The sequence below is a fragment of the Eurosta solidaginis genome, chromosome 2 (assembly GCF_040869045.1).
Source record: "Eurosta solidaginis isolate ZX-2024a chromosome 2, ASM4086904v1, whole genome shotgun sequence".
NCBI lineage: Eukaryota > Metazoa > Arthropoda > Insecta > Diptera > Tephritidae > Eurosta > Eurosta solidaginis.
In genome coordinates, this window is record NC_090320.1 from 126,157,525 (window position 1) to 126,175,612 (window position 18,088).

At 36.5% G+C, this 18,088-nt stretch overlaps 1 protein-coding gene across 2 annotated transcripts in view; it reads left to right on the forward strand.

Moving 5' to 3' along the window:
- The window catches only part of Acadvl (Acyl-CoA dehydrogenase very long chain), a 584,514-nt gene extending 566,920 nt beyond the window's left edge, over nucleotides 1-17,594 (forward strand). For both annotated transcript variants that reach the window (XM_067766166.1, XM_067766169.1), the window contains one exon: nucleotides 17,385-17,594. In XM_067766166.1, the coding sequence (XP_067622267.1) occupies nucleotides 17,385-17,525 (141 nt within the window). In that variant the 3' untranslated portion in view covers nucleotides 17,526-17,594. The remainder of the gene's footprint in view (nucleotides 1-17,384) is intronic.
- Nucleotides 17,595-18,088: the final 494 nt, after the last annotated feature.

Sequence of the window (18,088 nt, forward strand, 5' to 3'; positions counted from 1 at the left end):
ATTATGTTTAGAGTTAGTTATGATAGTGAGTGCCACCAGTGCACAATAAATTTGTCTTGCGAATTTCAATTGAATTCTTGTGTTTGATTTAACCATTGGCGAACTGCTGGTTCGTCACAACTTTAATTTTTTAAAGGTTCCTATCCTAGGAACTGTAAGTGGCGCCCGAGCAATCGGTGCGAAGTGCTTGTTCTAAGTGAAAGAGGATGTGAACTAAAACCCAGATAAAGAAAAAACTGGGTAAAAAACAATGAACAAATCTTCAACACGTTGAAAAAGTTCTAAGTGAAAAAGAGTGAACTAGCAAAGGGAAAATACAGATAAATACATTTTTTCCTTACGAAAATCTCAATAAGTTTCAACCAGAAAGTTCCAATGAGATATTGGATCTTGCGAGTATAAACTAATCCCTGCTGTATATTTCTTTTCTTATTTTTTCACAGAGATAAAACCATGGACGCAGACGAGGTGAAGAAATCGCTTACGGAACAGAATGGCGCCATTAACGCCATACTAGCCCAACTCAAAAAAATTGGCCAACGACTCAAAGGTGTAGAATCAAAGAACAGCGATGAATCCTTGTCTGGATTGAGTGATAATTTGGAAAGGCTAGAGGCCCAAGTGCGGGAAGTGCGAAGGCAGTCTTCGGACATCAGGGAAGAACTAATAGTAGAGCCATTAGTGAGTCCTCGGACAGAGAGTGAACTGGCGGAGGTCGCTAAGTTACCCGACTGTGTAAAAGAATTACAGGTATTCGATGGATCACGGGGCACTACGGCTCCTGGGTCCATAGCGTCGAACAAGTTATACGTGATTATGAAATAGTGCGGCATAAGCCAATATACACTACTATCTTAAGGCACATTAGAGGGAAGATTAAAGGCGCGGCAGATTCTGCGCTGCTGGCGCACAATATCCTAGATTCGGACTGGAGGAGGATAAAGGAAATCCTCTCTCTGCATTACGCAGACATTAGGGACATAGAAACGTTAGAGCAACAACTGACACTAATGTCGCAAGGACGGCAAAAGATGTCCGATTTTTATGCTCAAGTGCAGAAACAGCTTTCTTTAATGATAAATACAATAAAGGTAGACAAATACGTACACGGAGAAACCATAGAGGCACTGGCCGAGGCTCACCGCCGAAGGGCGTTAGACGTCTTCATAAGAGGGCTAAACGGAGATCTTCCTACCCTGCTTCTTGTCCAAAACCTGAAAACCCTACCTGAGGCATACTCTGCATGCCTCAAAATTTTGAATGTGGATCGCAGGAATGCAATCTAGCGCCCACCCGTCCACAGGGATAATAGAAAGGACAATTATCAACCTTCAGCTCCAACATTTTTTTCCCGCAATGGAAGAAATTATCCTAATTTAGACAATTCGGGCCGCAGCTGGAGAGATAACAACCAAACAGGGCAACGGCCCTCTTACCCAAGCTCAGGTCAAACGAAGTTGAGCAATCAGTCCACCCCAAGTTGGAGAAACAACACGGTAGTAAGAATGAATGCCGAACCATCTTCACAGAGCCGACAAAGAGGCAGCAGCACATTCTCTAGATACGACAATACAAAAAGGGGGGCAAGTTCTACAAGCTACCAAGGATATGCAAACAAAACTCCGAGTAAGCAACAGAAATTATTCCATCTGATTCCAGTAGACGAAGAAGAGAGCCCGAGGACCTCAACCAACAACAACAGCGAACAAACAACAGGAGATCAGGTAAATTTTACCATGGGAGCCTCGTGTCCGGCGTACCGTATTTAGAATACGCTACACAAGATTTGGGTATTCTAGAATTTTTAGTGGATACGGGGGCGAATAAAAATTATATAAGTGAACGCATAGCACAAAATACTTCACCGGTAGAAAAGCCGTTTCATGTAATCTCCGCGGGTGGAACTATAAAGGTGGACAGGAAAATATGTGGACACTTCTTTAAGTTTGTAGGCAAAGACCTACTCACCACCTTTTTTGTTCTCCCAGGCCTCAAACCGTTCGACGGAATAATAGGCGACGATACGTTGTCAGAAATCAAGGCAGTCTTAGACCGGGAACTGAATGTTCTCATTTTAAAACCAGACATTCTGCTGCCTCTTAAACGAAAAAAAGCGCAGCAGGTGAATAGTATCAGTACAAATATCCCCCTTGATAATAATATTACCCACTTTACAAGAAATAAGCTATACCAGATACTAGAAAAATATGAAATTTTGTTCGGACCGGTCGACCGAAGCATGGAAATCCACACCAATGTCCAGGCAGAGATTAAAACTGTAACCGAGAACCCCATATATACAAAAAGCTACCCCTACCCCGTTAATATGCGCGAGGAGGTGGAAAAGCAAATCCGGGGCTTACTATCAGAAGGCATCATTCGTCCTTCCAAGAGTCCCTACAATTCACCCATATGGATCGTACCAAAGAAATCTCAATCCGATGGAGAAAAGAAATATCGAATGGTCATTGACTTTAAGCGGCTAAACGCCGTAACAATCCCCGATACGTACCCTATCCCTGATATCAATGGCACTATCGCGAGTCTTGGTAATGCGAAATTTTTCACGACACTCGACCTTACTTCGGGATTCCACCAAATCCCAATGAAGGAGAGCGACATCGCAAAACCCGCATTTTCCACATTGAATGGAAAATATGAATTTTTGCGGCTTCCTTTCGGTCTGAAGAATGCACCCTCTATCTTCCAGCGGATGATAGACGACGTGCTAAAAGAATACATAGGTCGTATTTGTTTCATATATATCGACGACATCATAATTTTCAGCAGAGAAGAAGCTACACATTTAAGGGACATCGACACTATCCTTGCCAGGCTTTTGATTGCGGGTCTTAAGGTCAACCTTGAAAAGACGCAATTTCTGAAAAGAAGTGTGGAATTTTTGGGGTACATCGTGACTCCCGAAGGAATACTCCCTGACCCAAAGAAAGTCAATTCCATTAAAAACATGCTGCCTCCATCGAACCTAAAAGAACTCAAGAGCTTTCTAGGGCTAACTTCATATTATAGGAAGTTTATTCGCGATTACGCGAAGATAGCAAAGCCACTTACCAACCTTACGCGAGGTGAACATGCACAAGTAAGGGCAACTCAATCGAAAAAGGTGCCGATTACCTTGAACGATGAAGCCCAAGAAGCATTCGCGAATCTCAAGGAGATATTGACGACCTCCGAAGTCTTGACCTTCCCTAACTTCGATAAATCCTTCAACCTGACGACGGACGCTTCCGATTTCGCTATTGGTGCAGTACTATCACAAGACCACGATGGCAAGGACAACCCCATAGCGTTTATATCGCGGAGTTTATCCATTACGGAAGAAGCATACGCAACAAACGAAAAAGAAATGCTTGCTATCGTATGGGCTTTGGACAACCTCCGGAACTACCTCTATGGTGCTAAAAAGATACGTATATTTACTGACCACCAACCGTTAACTTTCTCTCTAAGCAATCGTAATTACAATGCCAAGCTAAAACGTTGGAAGGCTAGGATTGAGGAATACAATTACGAGATAATTTACAAACCAGGGAAATTTAACGCCGTGGCTGACGCTCTGTCTCGACTCAAAACTCAAGCAAACCCACTCACAACATCAACATCCGAAGCCGCCAGTCGGAACGCAACCACAGGATCAACAGCGAACTCTGAAAGCGAGGACGATGATACGATCCACAGTGCAGAACAGGACAATTCTGACCTCATACCGTTCGTTGAAGTGCCCCTTAACGTATTTAGGAACCAGCTTGTATTTAGGGGCAGACTAGAAATATTTGAAGAACCTCATCCAGGTTACTCGAGACACTACCTAAAGATAGAAGGTATCACTGAAGAGGAGCTTATTAGGGTACTCAAAGAGAAGCTTAGGCCGAATGTTGTCAACGGCATTAAAATGCCAGAAGGTAATCTAGGGCTGCTCCAAAAAGTATACCTAGAGAATTTTATGCAATATAAAATCCGTGTAACTCAGTCTATTGTAGAGGATTTGAGATATCCTGATAGGATTTGCGAGATAGTGTGGGCAGAGCACAAAAGAGCTAATCGCAACGCCACCGAAAATAAAAAGCAAATCTTAGAGAAATACTACTTCCCAAAAATGAACAGCATCATCAAGAAATACGTCTCGTCCTGCGAGACGTGTAAAATTAACAAATACGATAGACATCCAAATAAACCAGAATTACAAAACACACCTATCCCATCACGTCCTTGTGAAATTATTCACGTGGACATATTTGAAATACAAGGAGTGACATTTCTCAGTTGTATTGACAAATTTTCGAAACTCTTTCACTTGCGAAACAAGTCTACTTTGCACCTTAAGGACAAAATAGTGAGACTCCTACACTATTTTACGACCCCAGATATCCTAGTGACCGACAACGAGCGCGGTCTGACTAGTCCAATTATACAGAACCTCTTGGAATCATTAGGGGTTAGGTTGTATCGCACACCGACCCAGAGATGCGAAGTGAATGGTCAGGAGGAAAACTACATTCCACTTTAATCGAAATCATCAGGTGCCTAAAGGCAGATAACGCAAACCTAAAAACAAAGCAGTTAGTAACCATAGCAGTAGATCGATATAACAATTCTATCCATTCTGTTACAAACCGGAAGCCCAGCGAAATATTTTTCAACCGCGCAAGAGCTACAAACTACCAAGAACTTCTAGAAAAAAGTAGGAAGACCAATGAATATTTGAAAACTTTGTTGACAGAAAAGCAGCAAGCCCAGATTGAACGACATAATAGGAAAAGGTCTTTACCTGAGCGTTATGACGAAAATGATGTCATATACGTGAAGGACAACCAGATCAAGGGTAAACAAAAACCCATATATAGAAAGGAAATTGTCGCAAAGGATAACAGGGTATCAGTAACCACAGTCAGTGGTAAAAAAATTCACAAAACCCACATTAAAAATGTCAAACGCAGGAACACACATCCTAGCACATAACTGAGAAAAAAAGCAAACATCGTTGCAAAAATAAAAAATATAGAGAAAAAATCACAGAAAAATAAATGAAAAAATTATAATAACTCAAAAACGAAAAGAAATCGAAACAAAAGGAAATGATCATTACTACAAGAGCGGGCTTGTTAGTGGGACAAATCGTGCCTTAGTAGGTTGTGACGCCATCGAATTTGACAAATGGCTACGCCACTCCCAAACCGGATTCCACGATCCCCCATAGCTGGTTCGAGAACAGTATGATCCTCTAGCCTATAAAAACATTGAAACTTAATCCTAGCGCCTAATCCGCAGGAAGAAAAAATATGAGACTTTATACTCTTCGCCTAATCCGTTGAGTGAAAAAAAGAAAAAATTATCCTCTTCGCCTAATCCGTTGAGTGAAAAAAAGAAAAAATTATCCTCTTCGCCTAATCCGTTGAGTGAAAAAAAGAAAAAATTATCCTCTTCGCCTAATCCGTTGAGTGAAAAAAAAGAAAAAATTATCCTCTTCGCCTAATCCGTTGAGAAAAAAAAAAAATAGAAAAAATTATCCTCTTCGTCTAATCCGTTGAGTGAAAAAAAAGAAAAAATTATCCTCTTCGCCTAATCCGTTGAGTGAAAAAAAGAAAGAATTATCCTCTTCGCCTAATCCGTTGAGTGAAAAAAAGAAAAAATTATCCTCTTCGCCTAATCCGTTGAGTGAAAAAAAAAAAAAGAAAAAATTATCCTCTTCGCCTAATCCGTTGAGTGAAAAAAAGAAAAAACTTTTTTAAATTTGCCTTTTCCTTTTTTCTTTTATTTTATTGCCACAAAGGAAAAAAGGGAAATGAAAAATTATAGAACAAAAAAGTATAAATAAAAACAATAAACTATTCTTTTTTATCCTTTCATATTTTTAAATTTTGTTTCCCTTTCCCCCACTAATCAAAATTACAACTTACAAATCTTTTAACCGCAATTTAGAGTCACATTTTTTGCTCACCGCACAAGAAATGGGGAATACACTTAAACAAGAAAACAAATTATTTTTTCCCATTTTAAAGACGTAATAAGGGGAAAAATAATAATTGAAGAAAAACTACCACCCTTTTATTTTTTATCCTTTTTTTTCTCTCGACTAATCACAATGACAATGAAAACTATTCCTATAGATATTGTACTAAACATGTATCGAAATTTTTACTAAACATTTATCGAAATTTTTAATTCTAAAAACATAAATAAATAAATAAAAGCTACTAACACACTAAAAAATATTTTATTTAAGCAAGAAGACCAAAGCTATGCATAATAATAAAATGTCAAAATAAAATCCCTTTCTGTAAACCTAGCACTAATAACTACATTTACAGCCCTAAAGGCAAAATTAAATTTTTCTTTTCTCACACTAGTAAAAACTACAAATCCTAACAAAATTTTTAAGTAACTTAGGAATTACTACTAACACACTAACAAGAATAACATCCTTGCAGATTCCCACTGCTGGCACCAGCCATCAGCGCCCTTCATATTTTCCACTATAAAGAACCCATCATAACCATCCAGGACGGAAATGGGTGGATCATTGGCGGATCATTCAAGCTGATTCACGCTATCAACCTCCAACAATATGCTACAATTACCATGCAGATGGAAGAATTGACAAGCCGGCTAATGAAGCGAACCGACGACAAGATGTTGGCTCAACTCTACATTAACAAAACACTAGAGCGACTCCAGGAATTAACGGGCAACACAGGCAAAGTTAGGAAAACCCGCTCAATCGATTGGCTGGGCTCAGCATGGAAATGGTTGGCAGGGTCACCCGATGCAACCGACTGGAATAATATTCTCCGCAGCCAAAATGAAGTAATTGAGAGCAATAACCACCAATATAAAGTTAACAAGAAGCTTTTTACGGCCACCCAAGACATCGTGAAGAAAATTGACGAAGTGATGGACCGCACAAACTATGTTACAAAGGAGAACGAGGCAACAGAATTTGATCAAAATGCACTGCACAATATCCTGCTCCTTCGCGAAGAGGTCAACGAAATAGTGCGGGCATGCCAGCTGGCAAAGGTGGTATTGTCAACACAAACTTACTTGACAATGACGAGATCAATCAGGTGCTGTCGGAAATGGAGACCCTTTCGTACGAAAATATAATCGAAGCAATTGAGTACGGTCAACCGTCAGTATACACAAATGGGACACTGCTTCTCTATGTGCTCTCAATGCCGAAGGTAACAGCCAAAAAATATAATATGCTGATCACTCGCGCCGGCATATACGGACACAAACAGCTGGACCTACCGTTTGACAGGATGCTCGTAAACCAAGAGGAAACTTACGGGTTGACGGGTAATTGTATACTAATCAGTTCATCTACAGTATGCAGGTCAGACTCCTTATCAAAATTGGATGAAGATAGCTGCATACCACGATTACTAAAAGGGGGAGACGCTAGCTGCAAATTCACCAGGAGAAATGGATCGACTATAGAATTGGTAAACGACAATACGATATTCCTCTCGAATTACCAAGGCGTGATCAGGAGCAATAATTCCACAAACACCATCAACGGCACCTACGTCATCCAACTAAACAACGAAACTATCAAGATCGGTGACCAAGTTTTCTCCAGCAACCAAGCCATAACAGTGCAGGCTCTGCCAGCCATCCTTTCCAAAGTTAAAAATCATACAATGAAGATAAACCTGGAATATGTCCACGATATCACAATGGACAACGTAAGGTATCTGGGATACGTTAATGAAAAAATCAATTTGTCTATCATTACAGAAGCCCTAACAGTATGCGGAATAGTCGTGGCCGCTGCTATCCTATGGAGATGGTACACTAGAAAGCTAAACCTTCCAGAAATATTCGAACACGGGGCATATCGCACAAAGGCCAATACGATCACGAAGGACACATCTACATTTGAGCTTGATTACTCAGGAACTAGCCAACCAACAGGGAGCCTTGACCACTCCATACCTACCATAAACCTTTCACGTTTTTCGTTTGATCTGCGGGACGCAGATCTTTAAAGGGGGAGGAGTTATCACACCCATATTCCCAATACCCCCAATGGCGCACCCTTTACTCACGTTGCCGTGCATGTGAGTTTGTTGGCCAATATAGAACTTTCGCTGACGTAGTCCACGCGCAAGCGAATGGTAACACAACACGATCAACAACCCGTGAGAAATGCAGCATAGGCAATATTGACGTGCACGCACAACTCATCGATTGCGAAATATTTGATGGTGGTGGGATCTGCAACGTAAACATAAGTAGCGTAGAGTTAAAGGTTTCATGGTAAGAAGTAATTATGTTTAGAGTTAGTTATGATAGTGAGTGCCACCAGTGCACAATAAATTTGTCTTGCGAATTTCAATTGAATTCTTGTGTTTGATTTAACCATTGGCGAATTGCTGGTTCGTCACAACTTTAATTTTTTAAAGGTTCCTATCCTGGGAACTGTAAGTTGTATATTCCATTAAAACAAAGGCTAAAAATTTCATTTTATAGAAAAATTGGATGCACATGTACAATGTACACCAAGATAATTCGATAAAAAACTTTGAAAACAAATACAAAACACCATTATTGTATTATTTTTATTACTGATATAAAAGAACTTATGAATAAAACTGTGACAAAATAAAAAAAGTTTAAGAATGCTTCTTGCGATCTATACATGAAGTTGTAGGTCTGTTCGAGTATACAAAAAGTGCTTTTTCATAATTTCCAAAAAATCCCCAAAATTTGAAGTTAGGGCCAAAACCCCCTTTCCATAGATCGAATCATAAACATAAGTATTGCTTATAATTTTATTACTGTCAGGTCGGTATTTAATTAGCATTAAACGTGATCCCCAACCTTCGATATTTTTTAAAATACAAGGGTAATAAATTTAATTAACCTGTACTAAATTAGTAATAATGTTGTGCAGTTTAGTACTGTCTCGTTTTTTGATTGTGCATATGGGTTGGGCTGGCTTAAACTTAAGTTAGCCCAACCCTCGATATTTTTTAAACTACAAGGGTAATAAATTTAATTAACCTGTACTAAATTAGTAATAAATGTTGTGCAGTTTAGTACGGTCTCGTTTTTTGATTGTGCATATGGGTTGGGCTGGCTTAAACTTAAGCTATGGCTTAAACTTAAGCTAGCCCAACCCTCGATATTTTTTAAAATACAAGGGTAATAAATTTAATTAACCGGTACTAAATTAGTAATAAATGTTATGCAATTTAGTACGGTCTCGTTTTTTGGTTGGGCTGAAAAGGTTGGGCTAGCTTAAGAGACCTTACATTTTCATATGATTCTTCAATGACATTACTATAATACTGCGCGAACCCATTTGTATATGCATTTCGGATGTCACTCTGTACATTTTCTAAATATTTCATTTGGCTTTTACTGATCGAGCTTTCGAAGCTCATATCGGTCAATTTTCTTTTCAAATTTTGGATTTTCCTCATGAAAATCACTATCTTTGGATCACTGTTTTCCACAGTTTTTGCTTCTTTCACGGGCTTTTGTTGATATATTCTATACTTTTCCTTTTTTTAAAGGTAACTTCATCGAAGGAGCATTTTTGTAGCCTTGTATTACTTCTTCAATTTTACCCTTGGTGTCGCAGCTGCTTAGAAAAATATTCAGTGATTAGGGTAGGTGCTTGCACTCGAGGCGGGTCTGCATACCTTGCTATGCTACAGCTTAGCTCAGAGAAAAGGGGTGAGCTTGCCTCGGTACTTACAGCGAAAGCGGTACTAAAAATTTAAATGTATGCAGAGAGAGATAATTCAAGAAAAACAAAAGAAAAGCTGCGAAATAAATAAATGTACCACAGCCTCGTACACAACTGTATACCTTTCATCATGGGATACGTCTAAACTGGTGAGGAATCACGCAGCAACAACAAGAACCGAAAGAGGGAGGTGAAAGGTGGTATTTCCCCCTCTGTCTTTACCCACCCAACCTGTTAATGAATTACGTAAATTTTTGTTATTAACCCAATATCATACTTACTCAGTTTACCATGATCTAACCCTACATTTCGTCATTCAGTAAAGGCATTTTGGAAATTGTATACAAAAACTTTAATAATTTCATAATAGTAAGAATTTACATATAATTGTGATTACAACTAACCTAATAGAGAATTCTTTCCTTCTTTTTTTCTATCTTATCCTCAATAATAACTTACAAGGATAAGGTATCATTTATTTTGTTCTTATTTTATTAATTACACTGATATCTTTTCAAAATCCTTAAGCCAATTTTTGTTTTCTACTTTATGCAAACGTCTAAAAAAAATTATCGAACCCGTTGAAATCGGTTTTCTAACTTTTAATTCAGGATAAGCATCAAATCAAAAAAAAATATTTCAATATTATGTAATTATAATTGCTTCCACCTATGTATATGTACCATTAAACAAAAATAAAAATTTCAATTAGGTATATTTACATAGGTAAGGATGTTAAAATCTTCAACAAAACCTATATAAAAGGAATACATGCATATAATTGTAAATAAACACTTACATTATCATCTGCTGCATCGATGCGACGATGTGCCCAGCGACGTCGATGAAGTTCGATGTTGCATTGCTTTGATGATGTTGCTGTTGGTAAAATTTAGCGAATATATGTTTGAATGCGCGACAAAAGAAAAAAACACCAACAAAAACCAATTTGCTATAATCAAAGGGAGTATATGTAAACCATTTGTATGCTTCAAACCAATGTGACAAAAGTTTGCTGTTCAGATAAAAACAAGCCAGAGTTTAAGCCTTCTGAGGCCATCAAAATGGTTAAAAGCGGTTGGATGACTTTATTTACACATACGTACATGTTTGAATGAAATCATTTAGCTTAAAGTTTCTTGCTTTTCGTGATTTTAACTATAAAGTGGTTCCATTCAAAAACATTCGGAAAATGATAATTACGACAAAAAAAAATATATATAAAAGGTTATCAATATTGAAAAAGATTAACTGTTTTTGTTTTGTCATAAAGAAAAATAAGTATAAAAACAAAATTCTATGCGTAGTTGAACATAGCTAAAAATATTTTGTATAAATAATTTTTTTTTCTGCCTTCGGAAGGTTTCTCGGGAACGGGAACTGGGCCTGAATCCTCTGCTCATAATGAAGCTGCAACGATGCGCGTGGAAGAGGATTTTATTTTGATTTGGCTGCACAGAACTATGCAACTATTTGAGGCATATAGGAGATGATGGAACGTTTTCATAGTGTTCGTTTTATATTCATATTTGTTTCTTTATTCATTCAAAATTTAATTTATAATCGGAAAAAATTAAATTTTCTTTATCGCTTCCGAAAATTAATTGTAAGAGTAGAAAAATAATTTTTTTTTACAGATGATTTTTCTCGTTGTAATTATTTTACGGTGATAATTATATGACGTTAGTCTTTCTACATTTCTAACATCCTTAGTAATTTCACCCCTTTTTTTTTGTGTGGTTTATTCACAAAAATTCGAATTTTCGGACTTTTTCGAAAACGTTTGTAATTTTCGTAGGTTTTCTAATAAAATTCGAAACAGTTTTTTTTCTAGGTATAAGATTTGAAATTTTTATTCAAGTGTTTAAAGAACTCTGGTCTGTTCTACTTTCTTGCGAAAACGCTGTTCGTTTGCATATCTAACAATCCATTTTAGTTAGTTTTTCTCCTTTTAACTAAATATTTCGATACTTTAAGAAAACTTTTTAAACAATATTCACATTTTCCTTTTTTGTTGTTTTTTTTTTTTGAAAACGTTTTTGCAATTCGTATTATCTGTAAAATTTTCGTCTTATAAATTTTTTTGTATATCGAAATTTTTATGAGTTTTTAGAATTCAGTAAATTAAAAAAAAAATCCAAAATATAATCACGATTTTTCATTCTTTTCCAGTTTTTGGCATTCTTTCGAAAACGTTTTGAAAATATGGAATTTTTAACGATAATTATTTTTCTCTACGAATTTTCAATTTTTTTGTTTCCAACAAAGCACTTGGGACTACATATTTTTCGTTTTTTTCTTTTGAAACACTGCACAATTTTAATGTCTCCCTTTTTTTCGCAATTTTGAAAAATTTTAAAACTTTTTAGCTCTTTCAACTATGCAGCATTTTTCGACTCAAAAAAAAAAAAGAAGAATTTTTGCGTTTTTTTTTAATTTATAAAACTTTTTAAATTTTTTTCTTTTTAAGTTTTAAATAATTTGTTTTTATTTTATTTTTTTCATATAGCACATATAATCAGCTTAGGCATTCGCTAACGTAGTGTGTAACACTTGGGGTTGATTTTTAAACTATTTTATTTGAATGGAAACTATTTTATTTAAATTTTTCCATTTTAATTTGTCCAGCTTTTAAATAATCGAATGTTCCTTAACGTAGCGCAACTTATACACCGCGACATACTTTATACTTGGCTCTAGCCACAGACACGACCATCACTCAATCAACATCATCGAAAAACTGACTTTTCCCAAAACGACTCATCGCGCTCTACCCTTTTGTTAGCTTTAGCCCCCTCACATCATACTTGATCAACGGGATAATAGGATGATCAATAAGCCGTTAAAGTCGGTCACCTGATCTGCCTTTTAAGCCTTTGCTAATCCACTATTTGTTTGTACGAGCAACCAAAAAAAAAAGCATAAAGAACATTATGAAATTCGACGTCCGAATAGGCTGCGATAGGGACTCCAATCCCGAAAATCCTTAAGTCCCAAAAATTCTTCATTTACCTATCAGTTGAGATGAAATTAGCCCTGCCTCGGCCCGCTGGTTGAAGACGGGCTGTTGCAGCTAAGCTTTGAAGAAGATGACAAACAAATTCTGATTTAAGACGTGACTTAAGGCACGTTCGAGCTTTCTGCTGTGATAGCGCCGTATTCAATGGTTCCGGCGATATGCAAGTTAAAGTTAAAAAAAAATCTACTGCTTAGATTATAGCATTGTCAATATATTTTCCAAATAAAATATATGACACTTTGAGAGCTAAGCTGTTGCAAGAAAAACAAAATACCAAAATCTCGGGACTAATCCCGATCTCGGGATTATAATAAGATTGGATCTAGATCACCTGATATTACGGTTGAGCGTGGCTTAGCATACATAAGTAGGCATGCGTGGTACATACATAGTGGATGCTGTGTTATCATCCCGTCTTATGGGATATGGTAATGAGCGGATCGAGACTCGAATTTCCCAGTGGTAAATTTCATCTGGTCATCAGCATAGTAGGTATCCTTTTTAAAGTAATCTTCTTCACCAATGCCATCCGCCATAATTTTTCCGTGGTTGGCATCAAATTCTTTTTGCTGCTTTCCAAGGGCTTTTACGATCTCCTCTGTCTTTGATCGCGTAACAGTAGTTTCTGCTATACCATTATATATTTGCAGCACTTTTTCACTGATGTCCAACTGATACTCAATTAGTTTCCCTCTATTTATCCCCATATTGGATTTTTATATTTGCTGAATTTGTTATTCTCCGAAGGAATCGTTGGAGGTAATTGATTTGGTCGCCTGGTTGACCTTGCTGTGCCTCGACTCACAGCGATTGTTATTCCTGTGAATTACAAATTACAACAATTAATTTTTGCGTATAGTTTTCTTACTAATACGGCTTACTTTATTTAATAATGCGAGTAGACTTATTGTCTCGACTTGCATAAATAATTTTGGTGGTAATGCTCTTTTTCTTTAGAGACTTAGTTTACCTTTGCTGAGCTCTTTTTGAGGTTCCTATGGACCAAATGTAAAATTATTTATTCTTGCCCCTTACCACTGGTGAGGGGAAGCAAGAAAAATATGGAAGAAGAATGAAAGACCTTTCCTCTTGAGGTTCGTTTAATTCTCATTTTATTTAATAATAAAAGGGTTTATATACAATTTCTTACAACTATGTTCCTATTCTAATTATGTATGTATGTGTGTATGTTAAAAAGTGACTGATCATTACTTTTCTTTCAACGATCAGTTGTGCATTTATCGCATATGCAAACGTGAAGTGCATCTACATATATGTTTGTGTGTGTTTGTACACATGTGTAAATATTCCAATTTCTATTGTATACATTAGGTAGCAATGCATTATCGTTGAATGCTAATTAGGGAGAGAAGACCAGCCGTATTGATCTTTAATGTTTATATTTATATTCATGCATGAATGAATGTATATATTTGTGATAATTAAATGCGCTTTATCTTTAAATGTTTTCTGTGTCTTCACAGAGTCTAATATTAGGAACATATGTGCGTACAAATGTATGTACATATGTATGCATATGTGGACTGTATATTCGTAATTTAATGTTCAGGCTGCTAGATAACGAACCTTTAGCATAAATATTTGGGTGTAATTTTATTCACTTATGTTCATGCATGAATACCTATGCCTATTACAGTGATTAAAGGAATGTTTCATTCAAAGCAAGCCTGTACAGTTCATAGCGTACAAAAATATACGGACTTCACTTTTTGGAAACATTTTTAGTTTTGTTTAAACAATTTCGCTCAGATAAGAAAGGAATCAGGTTTTTATTTTAATGCAGAACGAAGGTAAATATTTCAAAGTTCTACTGCAACGAAGAAATTTTAAAATCGATAAATCCGTTTTAGAGTTATAGTTCTGTAAACAAAAATTGTATGAATTTTTCAACATTTTGGCAATTTGCCACGCCCGTAATATATACCTTAAAATTATCTTACGTAGCTAAGCTTTCAAATCCAACAATCCGTTTTAATATCGGAGAATTCTGCGTGAAGTTATGGGCGTTTAACAGAATTTAGCGACTATATTTTATGACCTGTCATTCGTATTATACAAAATTCACAACAGCATAAATATATTTAGTACCCTAAAAATTTTGCGACTTTCCTACACGCAGTGTCGAAGAGATTATTTGGAATATTTCACCACATTCTTATGTCCGCTGCAATGAAAAAGCGTTACCAAAGATGTTGTCAGGAGGGGGTTTTGTACAGTGGCTTGTTGGAACCTGTGCTCGACGATCCATTCAAAGCGTTTTGCAAGGCGAGCAATGCATCGTTTCAACTACCTCTCAACCAAATTTGATGGCTCAGAGTCCCTTTTTTAAACAAAACAAAAAAAAAAAAAAAAAAAAAAAACAGCTCACACATCTCTTCAAAATTAATGTAATTATATCTCTCGTTTTGCTGTAAACCGATGTAATTCATAATTTTAATTTATCGGGAAAACACAAACCAAGTTTAATTTTTCCCTACAAAAATAAAATTCAAAGGCAGCTGCCGTGGTCATTTTAGGCCTTGGAAGTACTCTTTACATCGCTATATATGTGAGTATAATATCACCTACCAGCTGTTTCGGGTTATCATATATAACATATCGAAATATTAAATTTTTTCTTCACATCTGTTTATAATAAAACGTGCGATGTATATTTTTGTTCTATTCATTTAAGTATTATACTCAGTAACTGAGCAGCTTTAGATCGCCCCTTGACAAACCCGCCTCCCATCAACAATTCGGCAATGAAAATGAACAGAATTCGCCTGGTTAGAAAATAAACTTTCATAGCTACTCTGGCAAAACTTTAATCGTGGATCGAGGATAAACTCTTACTTATCCAGAATCAACCCCGACATACACCATGTATGTCCTGCATGTAGTGTGTCTCCAAATGGCATCAACCATCTTTTTAATTGCAATATGGAACTAAAGACTCTAATGCCCATGTTTCATTGGTCCAACCCTGTCGGAATTGTATCATGGACTTATGTGTCCTTGTACTTCCGTTAAAGGATATTGATGGCAATTTGTAAACGATAGCGTCATTTGGATGGGGCGAAGCACTGCTTTAACAACAAAACCAACATCCTTCAACGATTTCTGTTGTTAGGCTGATATCAATAAGGACTGGTACAAAAGACTCTGTAAATTAAAATTGGGCTATTTTCGCAACATCTCTTTTCGACGTGGATTGGATTTTCATATTAGGGATAGAACATTCAGGCCTGTTCTGAATTCCGACTCGGAATGAAAAGTAAAACGACATTGATTTCGACTCGGTTTCTATTTGGTGTTCTCAATTCCGATTGTAAAAAATCGATTCGAAGTCGATTTCGAATCGGTTTCATTCCGATTCGGTAACCAGTTTTATCAGCTGTTTTTGTTTATGTGTTTTGGTTTAAGTATCATACAATTTTATTTTAATTAAAAAATGCCTGCAGATATGGTTTTTGATGCGCAGACGCAAGAATACGTGCTATTGTGCGTGCGAATCGTAAAAATGCGCTGGATCGGAATTCAGAACAGGTCGACTTCATTTCGATCAGCATCGATTTGTTTGCCTAATAGATTTCTTGATAGAAGTTTTTAAAGAAAGATTTATTATGCCAATTTAACTCAAATTTAAACAAAAAATACACACAACTCTTCCAAATAAAATGAAGAATTTAAAAAAAATTATTTGAAAGACAAATATCGCAACATTTGTGTATAATCTGCCAATTAATTTTCATTCCGACTGCTCAGAGGCAATACTTTTCAAACCGATAATTTTTGGTCGGAATCGAAATTGAGAACACCAATCCATTTCGATTCCGAAAAAATTGATCGGAATCGGAATCCAGAACAGGCCTGATTATTCTCCAACTGGGTGACTTCTGATCGCTTTGGGCGGCCACTTCTTTGCTTGTCCTCACTAAGCCACCTTTATTGAAGCAAAAACCATTCTTCTGACAGCGTTCTAGGATGGTCCTCTGACTTGTCCTAACATTTTGTAGCTAACATTGGAATTGTTCGTCGAAATATGCAAAATTTATTTACGTAACTCTTTGTTAGTACTAATTTTTCTCATCGATGACTTGACTTCGGAAGCTAATATATTTTCAAAAATTTCTTGAAACACCAATTCAAAAATAATTTCTCAGAAATTTGCAGTGAGTTCTAAATTTGCACAACTTTATGTACCACTCCTTACAGAAAAAATAGGGCTATGGACTTTTGACTAAAATGTCCACAAAAACACCCTCAAATCAATTTCCTTGGTGGAAGTTGTTGTTGTTATAGCGGTAAAAACACTCGCCGGTAAACAGGAACCTTTAAGGTACTAGCTCGACCATCCAGGGAACGATTTAACATGATCAAATTGAACCTTCAAGGCCATATAGCCTAAGGGGGTCATGAGGTCAATTGTCTTTATTTCCGTTGATTTAATTTTTCCACACCAGAAGAACGATCGCGCGGTCTGTCAACCAGATCCGGGAGCGTTTCAGTTTTAAGAAACTTTTTATATGCTACATATGTACCTGTTCGAGGAAAAGAAACCGAGACCTTTGGTATGGAAGGAAGGCAAACTATAAGAAAGGATGTTTATAAATACATAATATAAATTGCTTTATTTTTTAGGCTTCCAAACGATGCACATACAACCTTTCGAGATTAAGTAACCCATCTGATCTGGAACTATTCAACACTATGAGTGCAATATCTAAAGTGGTCAATGATAAAGGAGGGGTACATACTAGTCATGTCATAACTAATACTTGAATAATCATATGAAAATGAAATATTTGTAATCATTTCTATTTTTTATTAAATCGTTTATAGCTGAGTAAATATTTGTTTTTCCCGATTTTAAGCTGTACAACCTGGATCTCCTTTTGAGCCTGTGTTCGATTACTCGAATTATTTACTTAGGCTGTTTGCGAGTTTGCCTAAATTGCTACCTAAATACACAAAACACCTAGATCACTGGAAACTGTCGGCAAGGCAGTGCAAAAGAAAAAATTTAGAATTTTTTCGAGAATACTTTTCAAACTAAATTTATATGTCAAATTTCAAAAGAAACAATTTTTAATTTTTCGTTTTATCTTGTTTTTAAAATTTTGTATGCAAATCAAAAACATTTGTCCATCCAGAGAACGAGGACTCATGCTGCGGTTAACGTCCGATCGTTTGTTGAAGATGAAGAAGTGGTGGTCTCGAATGGATTCGCGCTGATATGAGCGGCACAAGAATCGAATTAATATTATAAAATATGGATCACAATCTGCACATACATATTCGACAGACGTGTATATCAATTGGTCCAATATATGTAGATAGATAGG